We start from the raw sequence: 20,187 nt of genomic DNA, 5'->3' as shown, positions 1-20,187 counted from the left end.
GAGAGATTTGGTTTCCATAGCTGACAAAACTCTCAGTTTGCAGTCGCATTGCCCCCTGCTCCACTGTAGCTATTACTGCAAAGTTTTATGCTCTGTTTGTTGGTAATTAAATCCTCAAAGCCATGGTCATGATATCTGGCAACTGCTGTAGCTCTATCAAAATATAATCAGAGAAAAAAATTACAAAATTCGGCTTGACTGTCCTCTCCAGCCCTTCTCCAATACACCCAGTCAGACCTATCAACCTTCTGATCTCATTGGTGAACATGTCCACCTGTTCCCCAATCTATCTTGCACTTCCTAGCCAGGCATATACCAAAAATGCTCCTTTTATAAAGTCTTCTTTTAACCTGGCTTCTATTTTTCCCTCTACATCTAGCTGGGCATCTTTGTTAATTTCTAGAGACAAATTTGGACCTCTTAAACATAACAGCTTGAAACTTGCCAAAATGCTAATTCCTTGCAGTTTAATAGCCATCTTCATCAATACAACCACATCTCTCACACCACTTCTATTCCCCGTCTCATCCACTATCTCAGCTCATAACACCATACATAAGAATGTATGTGTGTGTGTATTTTATACACACACACACACATATTTATGAGGGGAAGTCAAAAATTATCTGCACTTTTGCTATAACATATCTTTATTATTGTCACACTGCCTTCTGCACATGCTTGCTTATAGTTGGTACTATTGTGGTCACATGATCGAAGTTTGAGCCTGATCATGCCATTTTTCTTTCTGGCTTTACAGTGTAACTAGGCTGCCCTACTAGCCTATGTGCACTAAAGAAGAACAAAGAGCAGTGATCTGATTTCCCTGGTTGGAAGGTGTGTTGGATACTGAAATTTATCGGAGGCTTATAGCGAATTACTGGCTTCAGTTTGTTGGCCAGCAAAGCACTGAATATTGCACTGTTGATTGTACACAACCTTCCCAGGTAGTCTTCTAGTATAGATCCTTTTGAGTCCCTATAAAGGGTGAGCATCACCTTTCCCATGGAACACTGAGTCTTGAATTTCTTTGTTGCCAGCAAGCCAGGATGTTTCCACTCCATACTCTGTCTTTTGGATTCTGCCTCATAATGATGGACCCACGTTTAATCACCTGTGACTATTCTGCTCAAAAATTCCTTGCCCTCATTGTTGTAGTGATTGAGTAAATGTTGGCAGACCTCAAGACATTTGCACTTGTGCTCTGCAGTAAGCTCTCTTGGCATCCATTTTAAACAGACTTTATGGAAGCCAAGCTCATCAATGATTTGATCAACAGAACCATGACTAATCTGTAGAGAACAAGCTGCCTCATCGATGATAATTTACCGGTCTACCTCTCAAGCTTGCTAAATCTTCTTGTAGGTGGTGGTGATTGACAGGCATCCTACTCCTTTGTCATGCATCACATTTGTTTGGCCACTCTTAAACTTCTTAATCCACTCATACACACTTCTACACAGTAGTGCACTGTCCCTGCATTGTGCTAAAAGCCTCTGATGAATTTTAACACCTGACATACCTTCCAACCAGAGAAATTGGATCACTGCTCTTTGTTCTTCTCTGGTGCACATTGTTAGTGGAGTGGCCATGTTTACAGTGTAAAGTCAGAAAGAAAAAGGACATGATCAGGCTCAAACTTTGATCATGTGACCACAATAGTACCAACTATAAGCATGCACAGAAGGCAGTGTGACAATAATAAAGATATGTTATGGCAAATTTTTTTGATTTCCCCTCATTTACATATATATATATATATATAAAACATGAAACCTGCCAGTCATCTATTCACCTACCGATCTAATGGACACACTAGTCAAATTGATTACATCCTCGCCAGGAAAAAGGAAAGATGACTACTTATAAATGCCAAAACCTTCCCAGGTGAAGAATGCACCCTGCAACATAGGTTAGTAGTTAGTGACTTCAGGATCAGGGCTAAATGGATGCCCAGAAGATGACTGGCATGGAGTTTAAACATCCTGCAAATGGACAGAGACTTAGAGACGTATTACTAAAAGATTTTGATGAAATAGATGGGGATATAAGCAACACATGATATAGAAGACAACTGGAGGTTCCTACAGGACAACCTGTTGAGAGCTACTGACCAGATCTGTGGATAGTGCAAAGTCCTCTCTCGATCCAAGGTAACATGGTGGTGAAACAATGTAATTGACAGGGCCATTAGGGAAAAGAAACAGGCATGGAAGGACTGGAAGAGTGGTGGTAGCAGGGAATTGTATCAGATTGCTAGAAGGGAAGCTAGGAGAAAAGTTTACTTAGCCAGAGGGGAAGCAGATAAGAAAAAATTTGTCAATGTTCTGCATTGTGAGGACCAAAGACTTGAAGTGTTTTGTGTTGCAAGACAGTGTGTGAGAGAGAATCGTGATGTCATAGGAGAGAAATGTATCTGCATGGATGATAGCCCACTTGCATTTAATGAGGCTGCAGAAAGAGAAACTTGGAGACACCACTATGAAAGGTTGCTAAATGAAGAAAATGAATGGGAGAAAGAGAGTCTGCTTAATGTCAACCCAACAGAGGGACCAGATATCCGAATTGACAGTACCTTGATAGATAAAGCAATTAAAGGTATGAAGAGAGAGAAAGCCCCCGGCCCATCAGGAATCACCACAGAGATGCTTAAAATATCTGGCAGTGTCGGCTATAGTCTAGTCACGTGTATAGTCAATCAGGTGATTCATGGAGTCATACCCAATAACTGGTGTAGCAGCACCATAGTCAACTGCTACAAAGGTAAAGATGATGCATCAGATATGAATAATTACAGAGGTATCAAGTTGTTGGATCAGGTAATGAAAGTCACAGAGAGGGTCATAGCCCAACTAATTAGGGAGAGAGTCAGTTTAAACGAGATGCAGTTTGGGTTTGAGCCAGAGAAAAGCAACACTGATGATATATTTCTGGTAAGGCAGCTGCAGGAGAAATACCTAGCTAAAGATAAACCTCTGTACCTGGCTTTCATTGACATGAAGAAAGCCTTTGACAGGATCCCCTGATCCCTTATCTGATAGTCAATGTGGAAATTAGGGATAGATGAGTAGTTAGTGAGAGTGGTACAAGCCCTGTACAGAGATGCTGTCAGTAAGGTGAGGGTTGACAACGAGTGCAGTGAAGAATTCTAGATAGGAGTAGGGGGTCCATCAAGGATCAGAACTCAGCCCCCTCTTATTCATTATAGTCCTCTAGGCAATAACAGAGGAATTCAAAACAGGATGCCCCTGGGAGCTTCTCTATGCTGATGAGCTTGCTCTAATAGCTGAGTCACTATCAGAACTAGAGGAGAAGTTTCAGGTGTGGAAGCAAGGTCTAGAATTGAAGGGCCTTAGAATCAATCTAGCAAAACTAAAGTCGTAATAAGTAGGAAGGTAGACAAACCACAAATCTCTGCAGGTAGATGGCCCTGTGCGATCTGTAGAAAAGGCATAGGTAGAAATTTCATAAGATGTATTTGGTGTAAACTATGGACACATAAAAGGTGCAGCAATAAAAAAGGAAGGCTAACTGGGAAGATAGTATTTGTATGTGGCAAATGCTCTGGGGCAATAAACATTGAAAATGTGCAGAAAACTGCTTCTGTCACATTCCAGGGGGAAAAACTAGAAGTAGTTGATAGCTTCTGTTACCTAGGTGACCAAGTCAGTAGCGGGGGTGGGGTGCTCTAAAAGTGTAGCTGCTAGAATAAGAATAGCCTGGGCAAAGTTCAGAGAGCTCTTACCTCTGCTGGCGACAAATAGCCTCTCGCTCAGAGTAAAAGGTAGATTGTATGACGCATGTGTGCGAACAGCCATGCTACATGGCAGTGAAACATGGGGCGTGACTACTGAGGACGTATGTGAGCTTGCAAGAAATGAAGCTAGTATGCTCCACTGGATGTGTAATGCCAGTGTGCATACATGACAGAGTGTAAGCACCCTTAGAGAGAAGTTGGACATAAGAAGCATCAGATGTGGTGTGCAAGGAAGACGACTGCACTGGTATGTGTTGCATATGGATGAGGACAGCTGTGTGAAAAAGTGTCACACCCTAGCAGCAGAAGGAAACTGTGGAAGAGGTAGACCCAGGAAGACCTGGGAGGAGGTGGTGAAGCATGACCTTCGAACGTTGGGCCTCACGGAGGTGATGACAAGTGACCAAGACCATTGGAGATATGCTGTGCTGAGAAGACCCAGCAAGCCAAGTGAGACCATAACTGTGGCCTATCCCAGTGCAGCATAACCGGCCCATTTAAGAATACCCTTCAATCATTGAGCAATAAATTATGCCTGCCAAGACCTGTTGAGTCAAGTGAAGTTATTGTCATGGCCGATGACTGTACCACCTAATTGGCACGTAAAAAGCACCATTTGAACATGATTGCTGCCAATGCTACCTGACTGGCCCTGTGTCAGTGGCATTTAAAAAGCACCACTTGAGTGTGGTCGACGCCAGTACCACCTGAATGACCCTCATGCCAGTGGCACATAAAATGGAGTGGTTGGCATTATGAAGGGCATCCAGCTGTAAAAACATTACCAGATCAGATTAGAACCTAAATGCAGCCTTCTGGCATGCCAGTCCTCAGTCAAACCATCCAACCCATGCCAGCATGGAAAGCGCATGTTAAACGACGACGACGATGATATATATATATATATAATGTATATATGTGGTGTATGAACTCAGAGATTTACTCTTAGCTGAGTATTTTTGCTTGATTTACTAAGAAGATGGAATGAGTAGTATAAAGCCAAACTGAAGTATATATGGGATAACATGGACTTAAATATGTCTGAAATTGTCATAGCTGGAAAGCTTTTGATCAACATTAGCCTGGGGTTAACCAACAACAACAGATAAATGAGACCAGAAAAAGTTATGATCACAACACATTAAGAACTAATTAGATAAAAAAAAAAAAAAAACATATAAGAGTTTGATGTGGAAGGTATGGTAGAAACAATATTTAGTTCTATTATCTACCCAGCTGGAAATCATTATGAAATGCTTCAGGTCACTGATTAGTGATGGATTATATGAATTTAACTTACTGAGTTCAAATCCTGCAAAGGTCAGCAATAGCTTCCTTCATACTTGTACCAATAAAATTGGAACCAGTTAAGTATTATAAGAGATTTCAATCCAGTGATCACCTCTTTCTTTCTCTCTCTCTCCCTTCCCCACCACTACAAAGATGCAAAGAATGGCCTTCTTGAGGGAGGAAGAGCAAGAAATGGCAGTGTAGATGTAGTGTAGGCAATAATAGCAGTAAAATAAAGATTTAAAAAGAAACCGCTGTTTTCTATTTTGAAATTTACATATAAAAAGACAATATTATTCTGAACAATAAAAATAAAACAATAACAGCTATATCCATTACCACCACCAACATAATCTTTATCATTTCATACCTACATTCGATGCTGGAATAATGTTGGACGGATTGTCATGGTCAGAGTTCTCATTTAGACTTTCAAATCTGAGGACCATGTCTATCTCATGCATTTCCATCTTGGTTTGGTTTCTAAGGCTAAATAATCTTCAAGCAATAATATTGTATCTTCATGTTTAAAATATTTAATAACTACCTTAACATTTCATCATGGATTCATTATTATTTACAAAATCAGACAATTACAAATATAAGTGAAAAATGAGGAAATATTTCCTCATTTGGAAATAAATGAGGGTTAATGAAAAGGACACTGAGCAGCAGAAAATATCTCAACAACAAATTCCATCTTTGAAAACAGGGGAAAATGGTCATTAAAATGGTGATGGATGGATGGATGGATGTGTGTACGCATTTTCATTTTGGGCTACTTTCTAATACAAATAGCTGGGTTTTTTTAAGACATTGTGCTACTTTTTATGAAGCTGATCTTGAAACCCAGTTATGGAAGCTGTTTAAGATAATAAACAAGTCTACAGGGACAAATTACTAGTGAAAATAATGGTTTAGAGAGAAAGCAGTGAAACATCGTAAGCAGGAGCATGTTGAGGGAATGTTAGTTTTCATATTCAGTTACATGAAAACAACATTAAAACTGTATTGACATGAGAATAATTCTTGTGATTTGGAATGAAGAGAAATAGTGTTAACATAAAGAACATGTAAACTTCAAACAAATATTGTAAAACATTCTACCATTCGTCATTCAGTGGTGTATATCATATTTTTTTGTATTTAATAATTGCAAAAAAAGAAAAGAAAGATAATAGCTTCTGAAAGGTTGCAGATTGTGCTTGTTAAAGGTGGGAAATATTTTTATTATTGCAACCACAGTTGCTAGTATCCAGGATAAACTCTGGTTGAGCAAAGCCAAAAGAAGGCAATAACCAATTATGAAGGCCTATTCCTGCTAACATCGTACAGTATCCCCCACATATATCTAAACAGATGTTATCCCCTGTACCTACACATATACCAGACTACATCCAAGGAAAAGCTATCCTGCTGTCAGGCAAGTCTTTATTTTCCCAAAACTCTACAAATACTATTCCACTGTCAAGTCAGGCACTCTCTCTGTTGTAGTGGTTTCCCCCAACAGAAGTTCAATGCTGCAATTTGAGTCAAAATGGTAGTATGATGTCAGCTCAAACAGATTTAAGATTTGAAACTTTTAGGTAGAATTTGACTGTAAGAAATGCTCCTTCGGCATGTTTGGAAGGGGAGCAGTTTCCATTCCATTCAAATTATGATACAATGTCTAAAACACTGCTCAGTTGGAACCATTCACTTGCTGTTTATTCTAATGCCACCGCAGGCTCCTGGTCCACTGATTTTTCTGGCAAAGATCTCATCAGATCTATTTGATACCTGTGCCTCCTAATCTCCATTCTGTCATCACTCCCATGAATTTCTTCCATGACTTTTATTATTGGATCAGGTAATGGAAATCACAGAGAGTGTCATAGTCCAACTAATTAGGGAGCGAGTTAGATTAGACAAGATACAGTTTGGGAGTCTACCAGGGAAGAGCACTACTGATGCTATATTTCTGGTAAGACAGTTGCAGGAGAAATACATAGGCAAAGGTAAACCTCTCTATTTGGCTTTCATTGACACGGAGAAAGCCTTTGACAGGGTCCCCTGATCCCTTATCTGGTCGTCAATACGGAAACTAGGGATAGATGAGAGGAGCTAAATTACGATATGAGTACCGTAGTTGTCAAACACAATGCATATGTATTTATGTTTCTGAAGAAGATCGTCACTTTCCGTAAAATTTTTTGATTTTTTTATATATGTGGGGTGGGAGGAAAGGGGATCTTTTGAAGTCAGCATGAAAGCGAAAGAGACAGGGAGAGTGCAATTGGATCAGGGAGGTTCTTTTGAAGTTGGCATGCCGTGTGTGTATGTATATGTGTGTGTTTGATGGGATGTGCGGGAGAGAAAGTGTGGTGTGCATGTGAAGAGAAAGAGAGGTTCTCTATGTATGTATGAATGGCTTCAGTGACACACACATATATATAGATGTATATGTATGTATATGTATGTGTATATATATATATATATATATATATATATATATATATATATATATATGTATACAAACGACCTGAACATTAGCTTCAAGGTTCATCCAAGACTGGGACCACGGGCCATACGTCCCCTGCCCAATTCCAGATCACAGCATACATGTACACTGCAACATAATTTCTTTTCCTCAACAGGCCCTGCTCTATTTAACATTGTCCCGAAAGGGATCAAAGAGGAAAAGGACCCCATCAACTTTAAACGGAGTCGGGATAGATTCCTTCAAGGAATACCAGATAAGCCACCCATAATTGGATACAACTCACCAAACAAAAACTCACTACTTGAAAGGACCATAAACAAAACTTGACTTAAACAGGATTCAAATAATCTTATCAGGTGGCCTGGACCAATCTTTGGTCGAAACATATCTAAGTTTATACATACATAGATGTGTGTGTGTATGTATATATATATATATATACACACACACACACACACATACATAGCTGTATATAAGATTCTAATACCTTATGAGTAAAATCCAATAGTATTTAAAATTGGTCATTCCAAGTATAGAGTTTGTACATAGTGCTATTGAATCGAGGGTTTATTTAAAGTGACCTAAAGGTAGGAAATGTATTTGTAAGGTCAAATCAAAAACAGGAAGACAGGAATAAAGACAGAAAAAAAAGCAAGGAGAGAGATAGTAAAGAGATGAAGAGAGGGAAAGTGTACCAGCTAGTGGTCAGTCAAGATAAATTGATAATAGGTGTGTTCTGGTGTGTATCTCGGTGATCGTACGTGTGCGTGTGGGGGCGTGCATGCACATGTATGTCCGCATGGCTGCATTTCGGCGTATCCACTTATATTTACTATATTAGGTTTATCTTTGTGCTCTTCTTAATTTGTATTCCATTTTATTTATCTATTTATCTATTTATCTATATATATATATATATATATATATATATATATATTTATATTTATTTAATTATTTATTTTTGTTTATTTGGCACTTACTAACTTATAATTAATTTAATTTAATTTATAATTAATGAACTTATATCTAAGTTAATAGTAACTTCTGTTTACTTTTTGTGTATGTATATATACGTCTTTGGATGGGCAGACATATATTTTAATTTATGATTTAGTGGATGTGGGTTGAGGTGTCGAGGTGGGTGAAAATGTGTATGTTTACGTATGTATGTTTTTGTACGTATAGGTATGTTCATAGGTGGATGTACGGATGTATGTTTTTCTTATACATATGAGTACGCAGGTGCGTATTTGGATATGTATATATGTATATGCAAATATTTATTCATGGGTGGATATAAGTATAGGTTTTATTTGTACGTATGAGTGCACAGACATATATTTAAATATGTATCTATGTGTGTGCGAATGTTCCCTGATATAGTATATGAGAGTGTATTAACATTTGAATATATGCGGATGTGCTTGTGAGTGTGTGTGTTAGTGTATAGACACTGTTGCCTGTACTGATTTGTCTATAAGCCATGCGATGACAGACATGCACTCTGCAATCTAGTGAATGTGTAGAGATGTGTCGGGGTGTATTCATGTGTGTGTGGGTTTAGGGTTGGATGTGGATGTGTATGTTTTTCTTGTGCGGTGTGGTGTAGGTCGGGCAGCTCTCAACGGACCAACCATGATGAGGACAATGATAATTTTAATTCAAATCCAATAGTGTATTTATGTCATAAGGAAAATTACTAATTGGAACCCGGACATACATATGTGCCACTTCGGATCCTAATGTAAGCGTTATTAATAATATTATGAATGATAATAATGATAGCATTAATGGTATTGACAACGATAATGATGCTAACTTTAATGACACTTTGGAAATTAGTAGGAAGTAATATAATGTACTATTGACTATGTATATTTGCATCTAGGTACTAATATGTGTATGTTTATTATCACAATATTAAGTTCTAAGAACTGAAACATTGAATATGGAACGTATATATGTTTACTAATTCATATTATTTATTTACATTATTATGTATATGTATAGGAGTGTGAGTATATGCACTCATATGTATATGTATATCTCCGAGGAGGCCTTATGATATTTTTGTAAATGTCTCATTTATATCTATATATTGACCTACCATAAAAGGCCAATACTGGTAAAATGAGACATACTTATCTACATGGCCGAAACAGCTGTAAGATGTAATCTATACTTATATGTATATTCTCTTTTTTATATATATTCTACTTATTATACAACATCACTCTTTTATGTACACTGATTTGTTCTGCATTTTTATGTTTAACCCTACAGTCTCTTATGTGGTGGTTTAATAAAGTATGTGATTGAGTATTATCTGGTAATTGATATTTGATTTGGATGTATTTCTCCATTTTCTTATCTTGTATATATATAATATACATATATATATATATATATAATATACATATATATAAATATTTCACCTGGGAAGGAGCTGTCTTTCACAGCTTCTGTGTCACTATGGCTGGGTACTGAAGCAATTAATGAACTGCTCAAAAGTGGATGTGGTATACCTCGACTTTAAAAAGGCATTTGACACAGTTGACCATGGAATGATATGCGACAAAATACAGGGACTCAGCATCACAGGTAAAGTCGGAGAGTGGCTGCATGATTTCCTAAAGAACAGGAGCCAAACTGTAGCAGCCAACAGAGCTCTCTCTACAGAGACACCAATAGTGAGTGGAGTACCCCAGGGCACTGTGCTGAGGCCACTGCTTTTCATGGTAACCCTATTGGATATGCCGTCAGTGACAAAGGCAGTCATGCTTACCAGCTATGCCAACGACACAAAAGTCGCACAGTCAGTCAAGGAAACCTCTGATGCTACGCTCTTACAGAAGGATCTAGATGCCATCTATACATGGGCTGAGGATAACAACATGCATTTTAATGCAAATAAATTCCAGGCCCTACACTACTAGTTAAGCACTGCTCGGGAATCATACATACATACATGTATATATATTTATATACATATGTATGTATGTATGTATATATATATATATTTATATACACATAGAAAAATGGCCAGCTAAGACTTTAACTTTCCTACGAATTATATTCAAACTCGTTGCTTCGAGGTTCGCCCGCCCGCCTTCCCACCCCCTCCACCAATACCGGAAGTTTCTATCCCTGTCTTACTTGACTACCCCCCCCCCGAGTATACCCCCACTTGCACCTCTATGTAGGGTTTATTTGATCATATAGCGCAGCGCCGCCTCAACTGGCTTCCGTGCCGGTGGCACGTAAAATGCACCAATCCGACCGTGGCCGTTGCCAGCCTCGTCTGGCACCTGTGTGGGTGGCACATAAAAAGCACCCACTACACTCACGGAGTGGTTGGCGTTAGGAAGAGCATCCAGCTGTAGAAACATTGCCAGATAAGACTGGAGCAGCCTTCTGGCTTCCCAGATCCCCGGTCGAACCGTCCAACCCATGCTAGCATGGAGAACGGACGTTAAACGATGATATATATATATATACATATGTATATATATATATACATATACGTATAAATATACACAAGTATATATATACACACACACATGTATATATATATCTACCTATCTACCTCCTCTGGAATATTATGGCCTCATACTAATGAATGAAATCATTATCATCATCACCAACACGATACTAGCAGAAGGTATGCCAGTGCATAGCTAGCAATATACCCAAGCTAGATGCAAAATGTAGGCCCCATTTCAAACTGATCATCAAATATTTTATCAACCTATGCTAAACATATTATTTATAGGTTGTGTGTATGTGTGCGTGTACATACACATGAAGTATACAAGTCATACTTACATGTAACAGAACAGACTAAAATAACTAGAAAGACATAAAATAAAGTGTCCTTGTTTTGCTTCTAACTGGTGAGAAATTGTTCACCCAAGATCAGACCCACACCAACTAGCCCACCTGTAACCTATTCTCCATGAGCTTGGCTGTCAGCTTTCATCTCTGTTACATCATAACATAAACAGAAGTGTGTATCAAAACTAGTATCCAGCACTATGCTTTTTAGAAGCCCTAACCTGGGTTTATATAAAGTATCACAGAAAAAGTTATATAGCCCATAACATTTCCTTGAAATGATGTGTCACCATGCAAAATTTTGGATACCTACATGCAAAACTATGTCGTACAACTTGAAACAGATACATTCATCATCATCATCATCGTTTAATGTCCGCTTTCCATGCTAGCATGGGTTGGACGGTTCAACTGGGGTCTGGGAAGCCAGAAGGCTGCACCAGGCCCAGTCTGATCTGGCAGTGTTTCTACAGCTGGATGCCCTTCCTAACGCCAACCACTCTGTGAGTATAGTGGGTGCTTTTTGCGTGCCACCGGCACAGGTGCCAGACGAAGCTGGCAAACGGCCACGATCGGATGGTGCTTTTTACGTGCCACCGGCACGGAGGCCAGTCAGGGCGGCGCTGGCTACGGCCATGTTCGGATGGTTCTCTTACGTGCCATTTTATACATTAAGAAAATAAGAAATGTACTTTGGTTTTTTTCTTTTTAAATTTGGGATTTAAGCACGATTATCAATAGCCTATTGAATATAGTGTTCAAAACAAAGTGCTAAATACAATACAGTTTCACTGAAGTATTTCTCTTGATATATTAAACACAATAAATTAGACATTACTATAGTTACAAAGTTAAGAGACACTGCATTCTAATCTTTGTGGTCTAATGTCATGAATGAATTAAAATTAAAAACAGAGAAGGAATAACAAAAAAAGTATTATAGTTCAGCATGCTGCTATTGTTTAAACCCAGATCAGCCTTGATTGAGAAAGCCTATGATCAAAAGTGTTATAGCTGTGACCACTGTATCTCTTATTTGTACAGTGTGCATAGTATTGTTCAAGGTGTGTAGTTAAGTGATTATTGTTGGACTTACGACAATAAGGTTTTGGATCTCATTGCTGGATCAGGCAGATTGTTGTCAAAGCACTTTATTTCACATTGCTCTGATACCAACCTAGTAGTAGTGCAGTCCTCTTTCTTAAGTTTTCACATATTCAATGTTCTTCTATGTCAAGGATGAGAGAACTGAAAGAGTGTCTATGTTTACATACAATTAGCAGAAACAGGTTACATGCTACTAAGTCATACTCACTAGTGAGTGACAGCTATTGTGTATAGCAATACATTATCCAATGTGTCTTTTTTCTTTATTGGGTTGAGCAACCATGCAGAACCTTTTGCTGGTTCAGTGTTCAGCATATACCAAAGAATGGTGACTTTTGTGTATGATTAATGAGGTAAAGAATTACAAGTAACTACAAATTGCATCATAATCAATTTTTGTACCCTTCAAAAGTTTTTTTTTAAATTTTAATCTCCAACGAGTTGATAAATAAATGATCAAATTATCTTGTGATATTTAATAACATTGACCCTATATACTTAGTTACAACTGTTCTCTTAGCATTTTGATAATTTTTCTATGATTTATTTCTTTTATATCTGCTTCCTCAGTAATAATAGAAAAACAAAGTTGTTTGTATCATAGGTAGGACAAAAGCAATAAATTTGGTGAAACCCATAACAGAGTATATTGCTCCTACATCTGTGACTAATTAGGCATATAGCCTCTCACAAAAGTACCATAACTTCTGACCTACAGGGGTATTGCAATCGTTCCGTGCCTTTTATACCACTACTACAATAGCCTCTGTTCCTTACAACTAACAGGTTTTGTGCAACTTCCAGTCAGGTACTCGCGACTCATTTGTCTCTCTTCTCATTACATAAATTGTATCCAACTGCTCCAGGCCCTGCACCAACCACTACCTCCAATCCCTTTTTGTCTGGAACTCATAAATTCTTTCGCCGAATGTCTTTCCTACTATTGTCGGTTTGTAACATTTTATACGGTTTATTAAAAGTACCGATCTCACTTATCTTGGAGGTCCAGCAAACGCCATGAGTACAACAGCTTCCTTCTGGCGAAACTAATAAACAATTATTAATTAATAACATTGTTTAATTGGTGGTGGAGAAGGTGATCTAGACAGTAGGTAGCTTCACTGTATTTATCTTGGTAGATCACTGTGACTTCGAAAATCACTAGGTCCGACTTTGCTTTTCATTTTTGTAAGCTCGATAAAACTAACATCTATAATATACAGTAATTGGTTCAAACGATTCTACAGCTTTCTCTAAAATAAAACAAATAAACGGCCTCATGTGTAACCAAAAGGTATCAACGATTTATTTTTCGACATCGATCAGGAGACGAAGCAAAATAAAAACATTACAAAAACAGAAATAATCGTTTATAACACAATGCAGGTATGTGTACCGCACGTGTGTATCGAATGCAATTAATCATCAGCGGTATTCTTTTTTTTTTTTTTTTTTCAATTTTCATTTCAATTTACTTGTAAAGAAACCTCACCTCGCTTAAGCAGTAGAGCAGTTCCGTTGTCTGGTGTCGCAACACAAACCCTTGCTTTAGAAACCGGATGTAGAAAGTATTTGACCTTATCACTCATAAAACAAGAACCTGCACAACTTATATATCTTTGAAAACTTAGTTACTGGGAAATTTAATTCGAAACTAAAATTACAATAAATACATTCTATAACTTTTAGCTGATTAAAAAATATATGCACCCAGTCCTAGAGTGCAATAGTGCAACTAAATGTTGAATTTAATTGCTTTAAAATTCATTATATCGCTTGCACTATTTTACTTAATTTTTTTTTCCTAACTCTTTACTCTCCTCTTTTTCATACTTAATTTTTTTTTTTGCATATTAAGACACTCTACATGTTTTCATTCAATAATATTATTTCTTACATTCAAATACTCTTTACTTCTCATTTATTATACATAACAATTTTTTTTTAATCCACAGCCTCCGCAGAGAACGGGGAGTGCAACGCCGGAAGTGTGAGTAATTTTGTTATTGCTCTATATCAAGTTATCAAAGCACTGACCTCCGCAGTCACGTTAATTTCTCAGCTGGAGTGTAAAAAAGGTTTGTTCTGCATAAATGCAATTTCTGTCATGTATTCTTTTTATAATTATATATATTTTCAATTTATCGTTTTTAAAAGCTTGCCTTTTTTGTTATTGTAGAACTGTCATCTTAGTTTCAAAATTATTTTTTTGTTTTATGGGTCTATGTTTTAAGTTTGAATTAGCTGTCAAAAGCGCTGGTTAATTAAAGGGGGGAGTATACAACACGTGTGTGCATGTGTGAATGCGCTTATATTAAATATCGATTGCTAGACCTGCTAGAAACAGCAGCGAAATCTCAAACAACTCACACCGGCATCCTTTTTTTAATCCATTCTGTTTTTTACTATTCTCTATGATTCGGGGAAAGGGCGGGTTGGTCATAACAGGAATGTCTGATTATGCCTGCTCAGTCACAGCTTATACGACCAGATATATGTGCATGGCTACTTGTCTGTGTGTGTGAATATTTCTTCTAAGTATTAAAAAAAATGCCTTGATTATTCCAATTTCTATATTTCTTTCTTATAATTCGAAAGTTGTGCAAATACTTTTTTTTTCTTCTTTTATATATATTTTTCTGGGTGCAGCTTTCTCTCTTCTGATCTTAATTGTAAATTGTGTCGTAAGTGCGCGCTCTGTATCAAGAACTGTTAAACAAAGAGGAAACTAATCATAAAATACAAAAAATTAAAGGGAGACTGTACAGGGTCTCAGTATATTACGAATGGCAGCCAGATCCCCCTCGAGTTTCACACCTCTGAAAATGGAGGACACATTGGTTAATGTAGTCCTAGACATACTATGACCGAGAGAATGACAGGATGGTCATGGCTGGAACACCTTTGATCATACGTTTTTTCGCGCAGTACTAACCTGTGGCTACATAACTCTAATTATTCTTCCTTTTAGGGAACTTTTTCAAATCCTTTGTTTCTTAAAAATACAACAAACCATAAAAGACGGATATTTTATTTACTTCTGTCTTTTATTTTCGCATATTTCGACACATCGTTTGTCAAGTCCCAAATTATATTTTCGTGTGTGTGTGTGTGTGTATATATATATATATATATATATATATATATATATATATACGATGGCCGGGAAGTCGGCACGTCATATCTAAAACGATAATTACCCCTCTCTCACCCTTACACGTACTGGCTCGGCTCATCAACATATTTTTCTCGTAGCTCTCTGCAATAATTGTCTCTATGATTTGTTTCCTCCTTGCCCAATTTATTTTCTCCCTGCCTTTAATTAGATTCCTCTGACTTGAAAAAAAAAAATCTACTGTGAACAGAAGGGAAATATTGTTTGTGATAAACTGCTTACTTTTATTGAAAGCTTTCTACTACTTTTCTCCAGCAAAAATAAAAAGAAAAAAAGAAATCGAATCATTTAATTTACAATTCAGTTTTGTATGTATAGATGTGTATGTGCGTGCATGTTAGAGTTGTAATATTTTGTTATTCGCTAATAATTAGACACACCAGTAAGTTCCTCTTCGATCCGGATATATATTTTTTCGTTGGTTTGCTACTTATAAATTTAAACCCAGCCGGAGGTTTGGCTATACACATACAGACAACTATACATATGCAGAAATACACATATTTTGCTTAGCCGGGTCGTTCCAGTTTTTGTTCCTATACCTCCAAAATTCAATTGAATCAACATATAAAAATTAATCATACGTCGATTAGCACAAATTCTTACATGTTATGCTATTTTAATTTTAGACATTGTTCAGAAGAACAATGTTATCTTGAATTCCACACCCTCCATAGCATTCTTAACGATAGTCCATTAGAAGTGGGAAAAAATCAAATATCGTGCTTACTAAATAAATCGCAGTCATAAATAAATAAATAAAAGTAAGGTATACATTTAAAATATATTTTAAATTATTCGTATGCAATATAACTTTGGTAGTGCGGTTGCCATTTTGCTCAATTTCATTTATCTTTAATTATCTCTAAATAATAAACTTCTTAGAAAATATATATTCCGACAGAACTTGTGATTTATCCGACACTCGACCGCTTTTCCAGAGAAATGATTCCGCTCTGCATACGACCAATTTCATTGCACATATAATTATAAAAACTAATGCGCTAGTCTATATTGATTACTCATTCTCTGTGGTAAACTTGCTCTGCTAACTTCGGGCTAGCACTCTTCGTTATTTCTTCCACTCTGCTTATTGTTTCAAATCAAATCACAGAAACTTCTCCACAAGTCCAATGATAGCTTGCTACCAAGAAAAGATCTTTTATTGCTTCTGGAAACCTTGGTATTGTTTATCGTTTTTCCTATTCTTATTCTTTGTTTAAAGCTATTTCTCATTTGAGTTTGATGAACACTAGACAGCACAGCAATGAAACCAGAATATCTTCAGCTTATATTTTTTCTTTTGAATTCTGAGCTTCTTACTGCTGCCGGCCTGGTCAAATTAGTGACAGTATTATTAGATAAGACGAATACTATAGATTTTGTGTCGAGATATTTGTACAATTGATAGCCTAAGTTATTGCTACCCACTTTGAACCTATTCAAAATATAATTATAATTATAATTAATTTTCAGTTTCACTTACAGATTTAAAATATTTTTCTTTAGTTTTATATATATATATATATATATATAAAATGGTGTACATTTCAAGATTAAAAGTCTTTTTAATGTGTATAACTTTTTTACAATTCTATTTTCATAATTTTTTCTTTGTGGGCCATATTTTATGCTTAGAATTCCAAAAGAATTGTTTGTTAATTCTGTTTTAATCGTTATTACTTCACAGCTAAATTGAAAGGGGTGGGGGTATTAGTTTTTCTTTTTTAAACTAATTTTTTATGTAACACACAGAACATTCTGTTTAATTGGTAATTAATTTTGTATTGATTACACATTTCTAACATTAGAAAGTTCATTAAATTCTTCAGGGGAAAAATAACTACCAAAACTACCCAGTTCTATTCACGTGATGGTTAAACTGAAATTCTGCTAGCTTCATTTCAATTTTCTTTACCCTGATTGGATTTGGTTTTAGTTTTACAGCTATTATAATTTTGTTTTTGTAGAAAATAAAGATATTTTTTAAAAAAATTTCTATATTATATAATTATTCTCCGAATGCAAAAATTCTTCGCTACAAGTTATTTTAATATTTAGAAAAAAAAACTCAACTGTACACGCGCCCCTGTATAGTTTGTGCGATTGTATTTTCTGCTTTGATATCGCGTATTTTCTGGTTCATATCTTATTACTATCGACTTTATTCTTTCTTGAATATAAGTGTCAACATGCTACTCTAGTCACTTTAATTCATAATGTTCCAATCTTATAATTTTTGGCCATAAGACTTTTCTGGAGTAAGATACAATGCGGGGTTTATTTTAAATAATGATTTCTGTACACATATATTTAAAGGCAAAACAAGACTTAAACTAGCCCCGAGTTAGGGGCTCCTGTTAAGCGATTACTTAATTCATTCAATGACTCATTTGACATCGGCATACACTGTCTACATGGATTATAATCACTCATGCATCATATATATATATATATATATATATATATATAATTTGTGTTTATCGGCTAGCATTAACCAATACTACAAAACTATAGGAATATATAATTTGCATGGTGGTGAGTCGACAAATATCAGCTTTTTAGAAAAACCTTCGCGTTTAAGGAGGGAACTTGTCAATATCTTTAGGTGAAATGATGTAAAGATGAATTAGTCATCATGAGAAATTCGTTGAACGGAGTGGATTTTTTTGGTGGGGGGGGATGTAACTATCATTTAACAAATAATCTATTACTAATATAGTGTAAATGAAGTTTATTCACAAATTAGTCCACATTATACTACCCATGGTGCTGGATTTTCTGTGCAAGACACAATTCAGTTTGTCGATCTAGTTGTGAAAAGAAGGGTGGTGGGTATGGCTCCAGCCACTAAACCATTCCACCCGTGTAAGCACGGAAAACGGTTTCTATATATATATATATATATATATATATATATATATATATAAGGAAAAAAACTGTTGCAGTTGATACTGCTTCTCTGTTGTGACTAAATGCTTTGGAAACGGCCTTTGTACAACAAGCTTGTCCGTGGACAATATATATAATTTATCTAGCTTCATGCCATATTCCTTCGTGCATTGCCCATACTGAATATGATAAAAGAGTATTCAGTAAAACATTACAGCGGAGTAGCAATATGTGGGAGAGCTAAAAAGATTTTTATGATGTGGTTTATATAAAAATTATGAACCTTCCAACAGATAAATGAAGTGTGAAGAGAGAAATGTGAATTGTGTCTGTATGTGCTGTCATTCTTGTTACATTAATATGCTAGAGGATGGGCGTTTTGTCGTTGAACACTGCACGACATATGGCACATGATAAATATGGGGCAATTTGCTATACCAAATACATTTCTAATATGCCTCACGACAAGAAATTAAATAGTATTTATAAATAAAATTGTACATAACCAATTGTGACTGGTGAAAGGGGCTGGCATCAATTCAGAATTGCTTCTCTTCCTTCGGAAGATTGCCTCAAATAAAATTATGTAATTTTTAAAAATTTTTTTAGCAATATCTTTTGCCATCGGCTTATGCACAGAGAGCGAGCTCTGTATTCAAACTTGAATGGAATTACATATATACACTCTCATGCACACATAGTAATTTGAATTGTGCAACTGTATGTGTGATATACAAAAGCTTTGTATATCTAGTGAAATGTAAACGAAATACCTTTAGGAAAGTGCGAGGGAATGGTATGTTTGTCAAAGTAATGTGATGATATTACATAAATCTCATATCTTCGAACCTTTTTCTTTCTTTCTTTTATCAGTTACTGACATTTAGGATGACATAATTTCAAGCTTGTTCTAATCGCTTATTAATTCAAGCTTTTATGTAATTAAAAATTCGATCCATTCTTTTCAAGAAAAACCAGTTTCCGCTACATTTTAGTAGATTTCCGAGATGTTTAAAATGTGCTTGTGATTTTAGTAATGCTGTAATAGAGCATTTAGTTTGTGCAAGTGTATGATTTCAGGCCTTAGTCAAAATGAGGTTTTAGGTCACTCTTTCTTGTTTTCCTTAAGAGCTGGTTTGATTACTTTGTTAGAGAATCATTTTACCGTCGGTTTCCGCCTTTTACTATTAGGCAGTCAACGTTGAGATGGCGTATTAAAACCTTTTTTTTTTCTTTTTTTTTTTTTTGTGAGGCAACCAGAGTTATGTACCTTGGAAGGGATACAGTAGTTGTGAGCAAGGTTTGATTCGGCTCTTGACTATTAGATCAGTAGTTCTTCAACTCACAGATACTCTTCTATTGATAACCTTTCTAATAAAATATGTACTGAAGATCCTATACTCGGTTTAATTGACAATGTTCCACCACACGTTTAAAAAAGTTCTAATGAAACGAAAATGTCTATGAAGACCCCTAAAGTTCTTTGTGTTCTCTCATTTTACTATGATGATGCTATTGAAAGTGTCATTGTTTTCCCCTTTTCTGTTACTAACCAACTGTAAAGAGGTATTTGTTGTGGTTCAACCAACAGTATATCCTTTATCAGTAGTGTGTTGCATAGACTTTACATTCATGTACTTGCAGTTTTCT

At 36.2% G+C, this 20,187-nt stretch overlaps 2 protein-coding genes across 6 annotated transcripts in view; one reads left to right on the top strand and one right to left on the bottom strand.

Annotated features, from left to right (window-relative positions):
• The window catches only part of LOC115211965 (NADPH:adrenodoxin oxidoreductase, mitochondrial), a 177,487-nt gene extending 157,746 nt beyond the window's left edge, over positions 1 to 19,741 (bottom strand). The window contains exon 1 of one of the 3 annotated variants that reach the window (XM_036502963.1): positions 19,311 to 19,741. The gene's annotated coding sequence lies outside the window, so the exon portion shown is untranslated. Of the gene's footprint in view, positions 1 to 13,962; positions 14,274 to 19,310 lie in introns of those variants that run through there. The other 2 variants (XM_029780732.2, XM_036502964.1) reach the window with 2 other exon arrangements.
• Positions 14,415 to 20,187, top strand: part of LOC115211966 (rho GDP-dissociation inhibitor 1) — a 33,902-nt gene continuing 28,129 nt past the window's right edge. For 2 of the 3 annotated variants that reach the window (XM_029780735.2, XM_036502965.1), the window contains exon 1: positions 16,673 to 16,828. In XM_029780735.2, coding sequence (XP_029636595.1) covers positions 16,779 to 16,828 — 50 coding nt within the window. In that variant the 5' untranslated portion in view covers positions 16,673 to 16,778. Of the gene's footprint in view, positions 14,549 to 16,672; positions 16,829 to 20,187 lie in introns of those variants that run through there. The other variant, XM_036502966.1, reaches the window with a different exon arrangement.

The sequence above is a fragment of the Octopus sinensis genome, linkage group LG5 (genome assembly GCF_006345805.1).
Source record: "Octopus sinensis linkage group LG5, ASM634580v1, whole genome shotgun sequence".
Taxonomy (NCBI): domain Eukaryota; kingdom Metazoa; phylum Mollusca; class Cephalopoda; order Octopoda; family Octopodidae; genus Octopus; species Octopus sinensis.
Note: the sequence above shows the minus strand (reverse complement) of the source record. Positions and strands in the feature narration are given on the sequence as shown.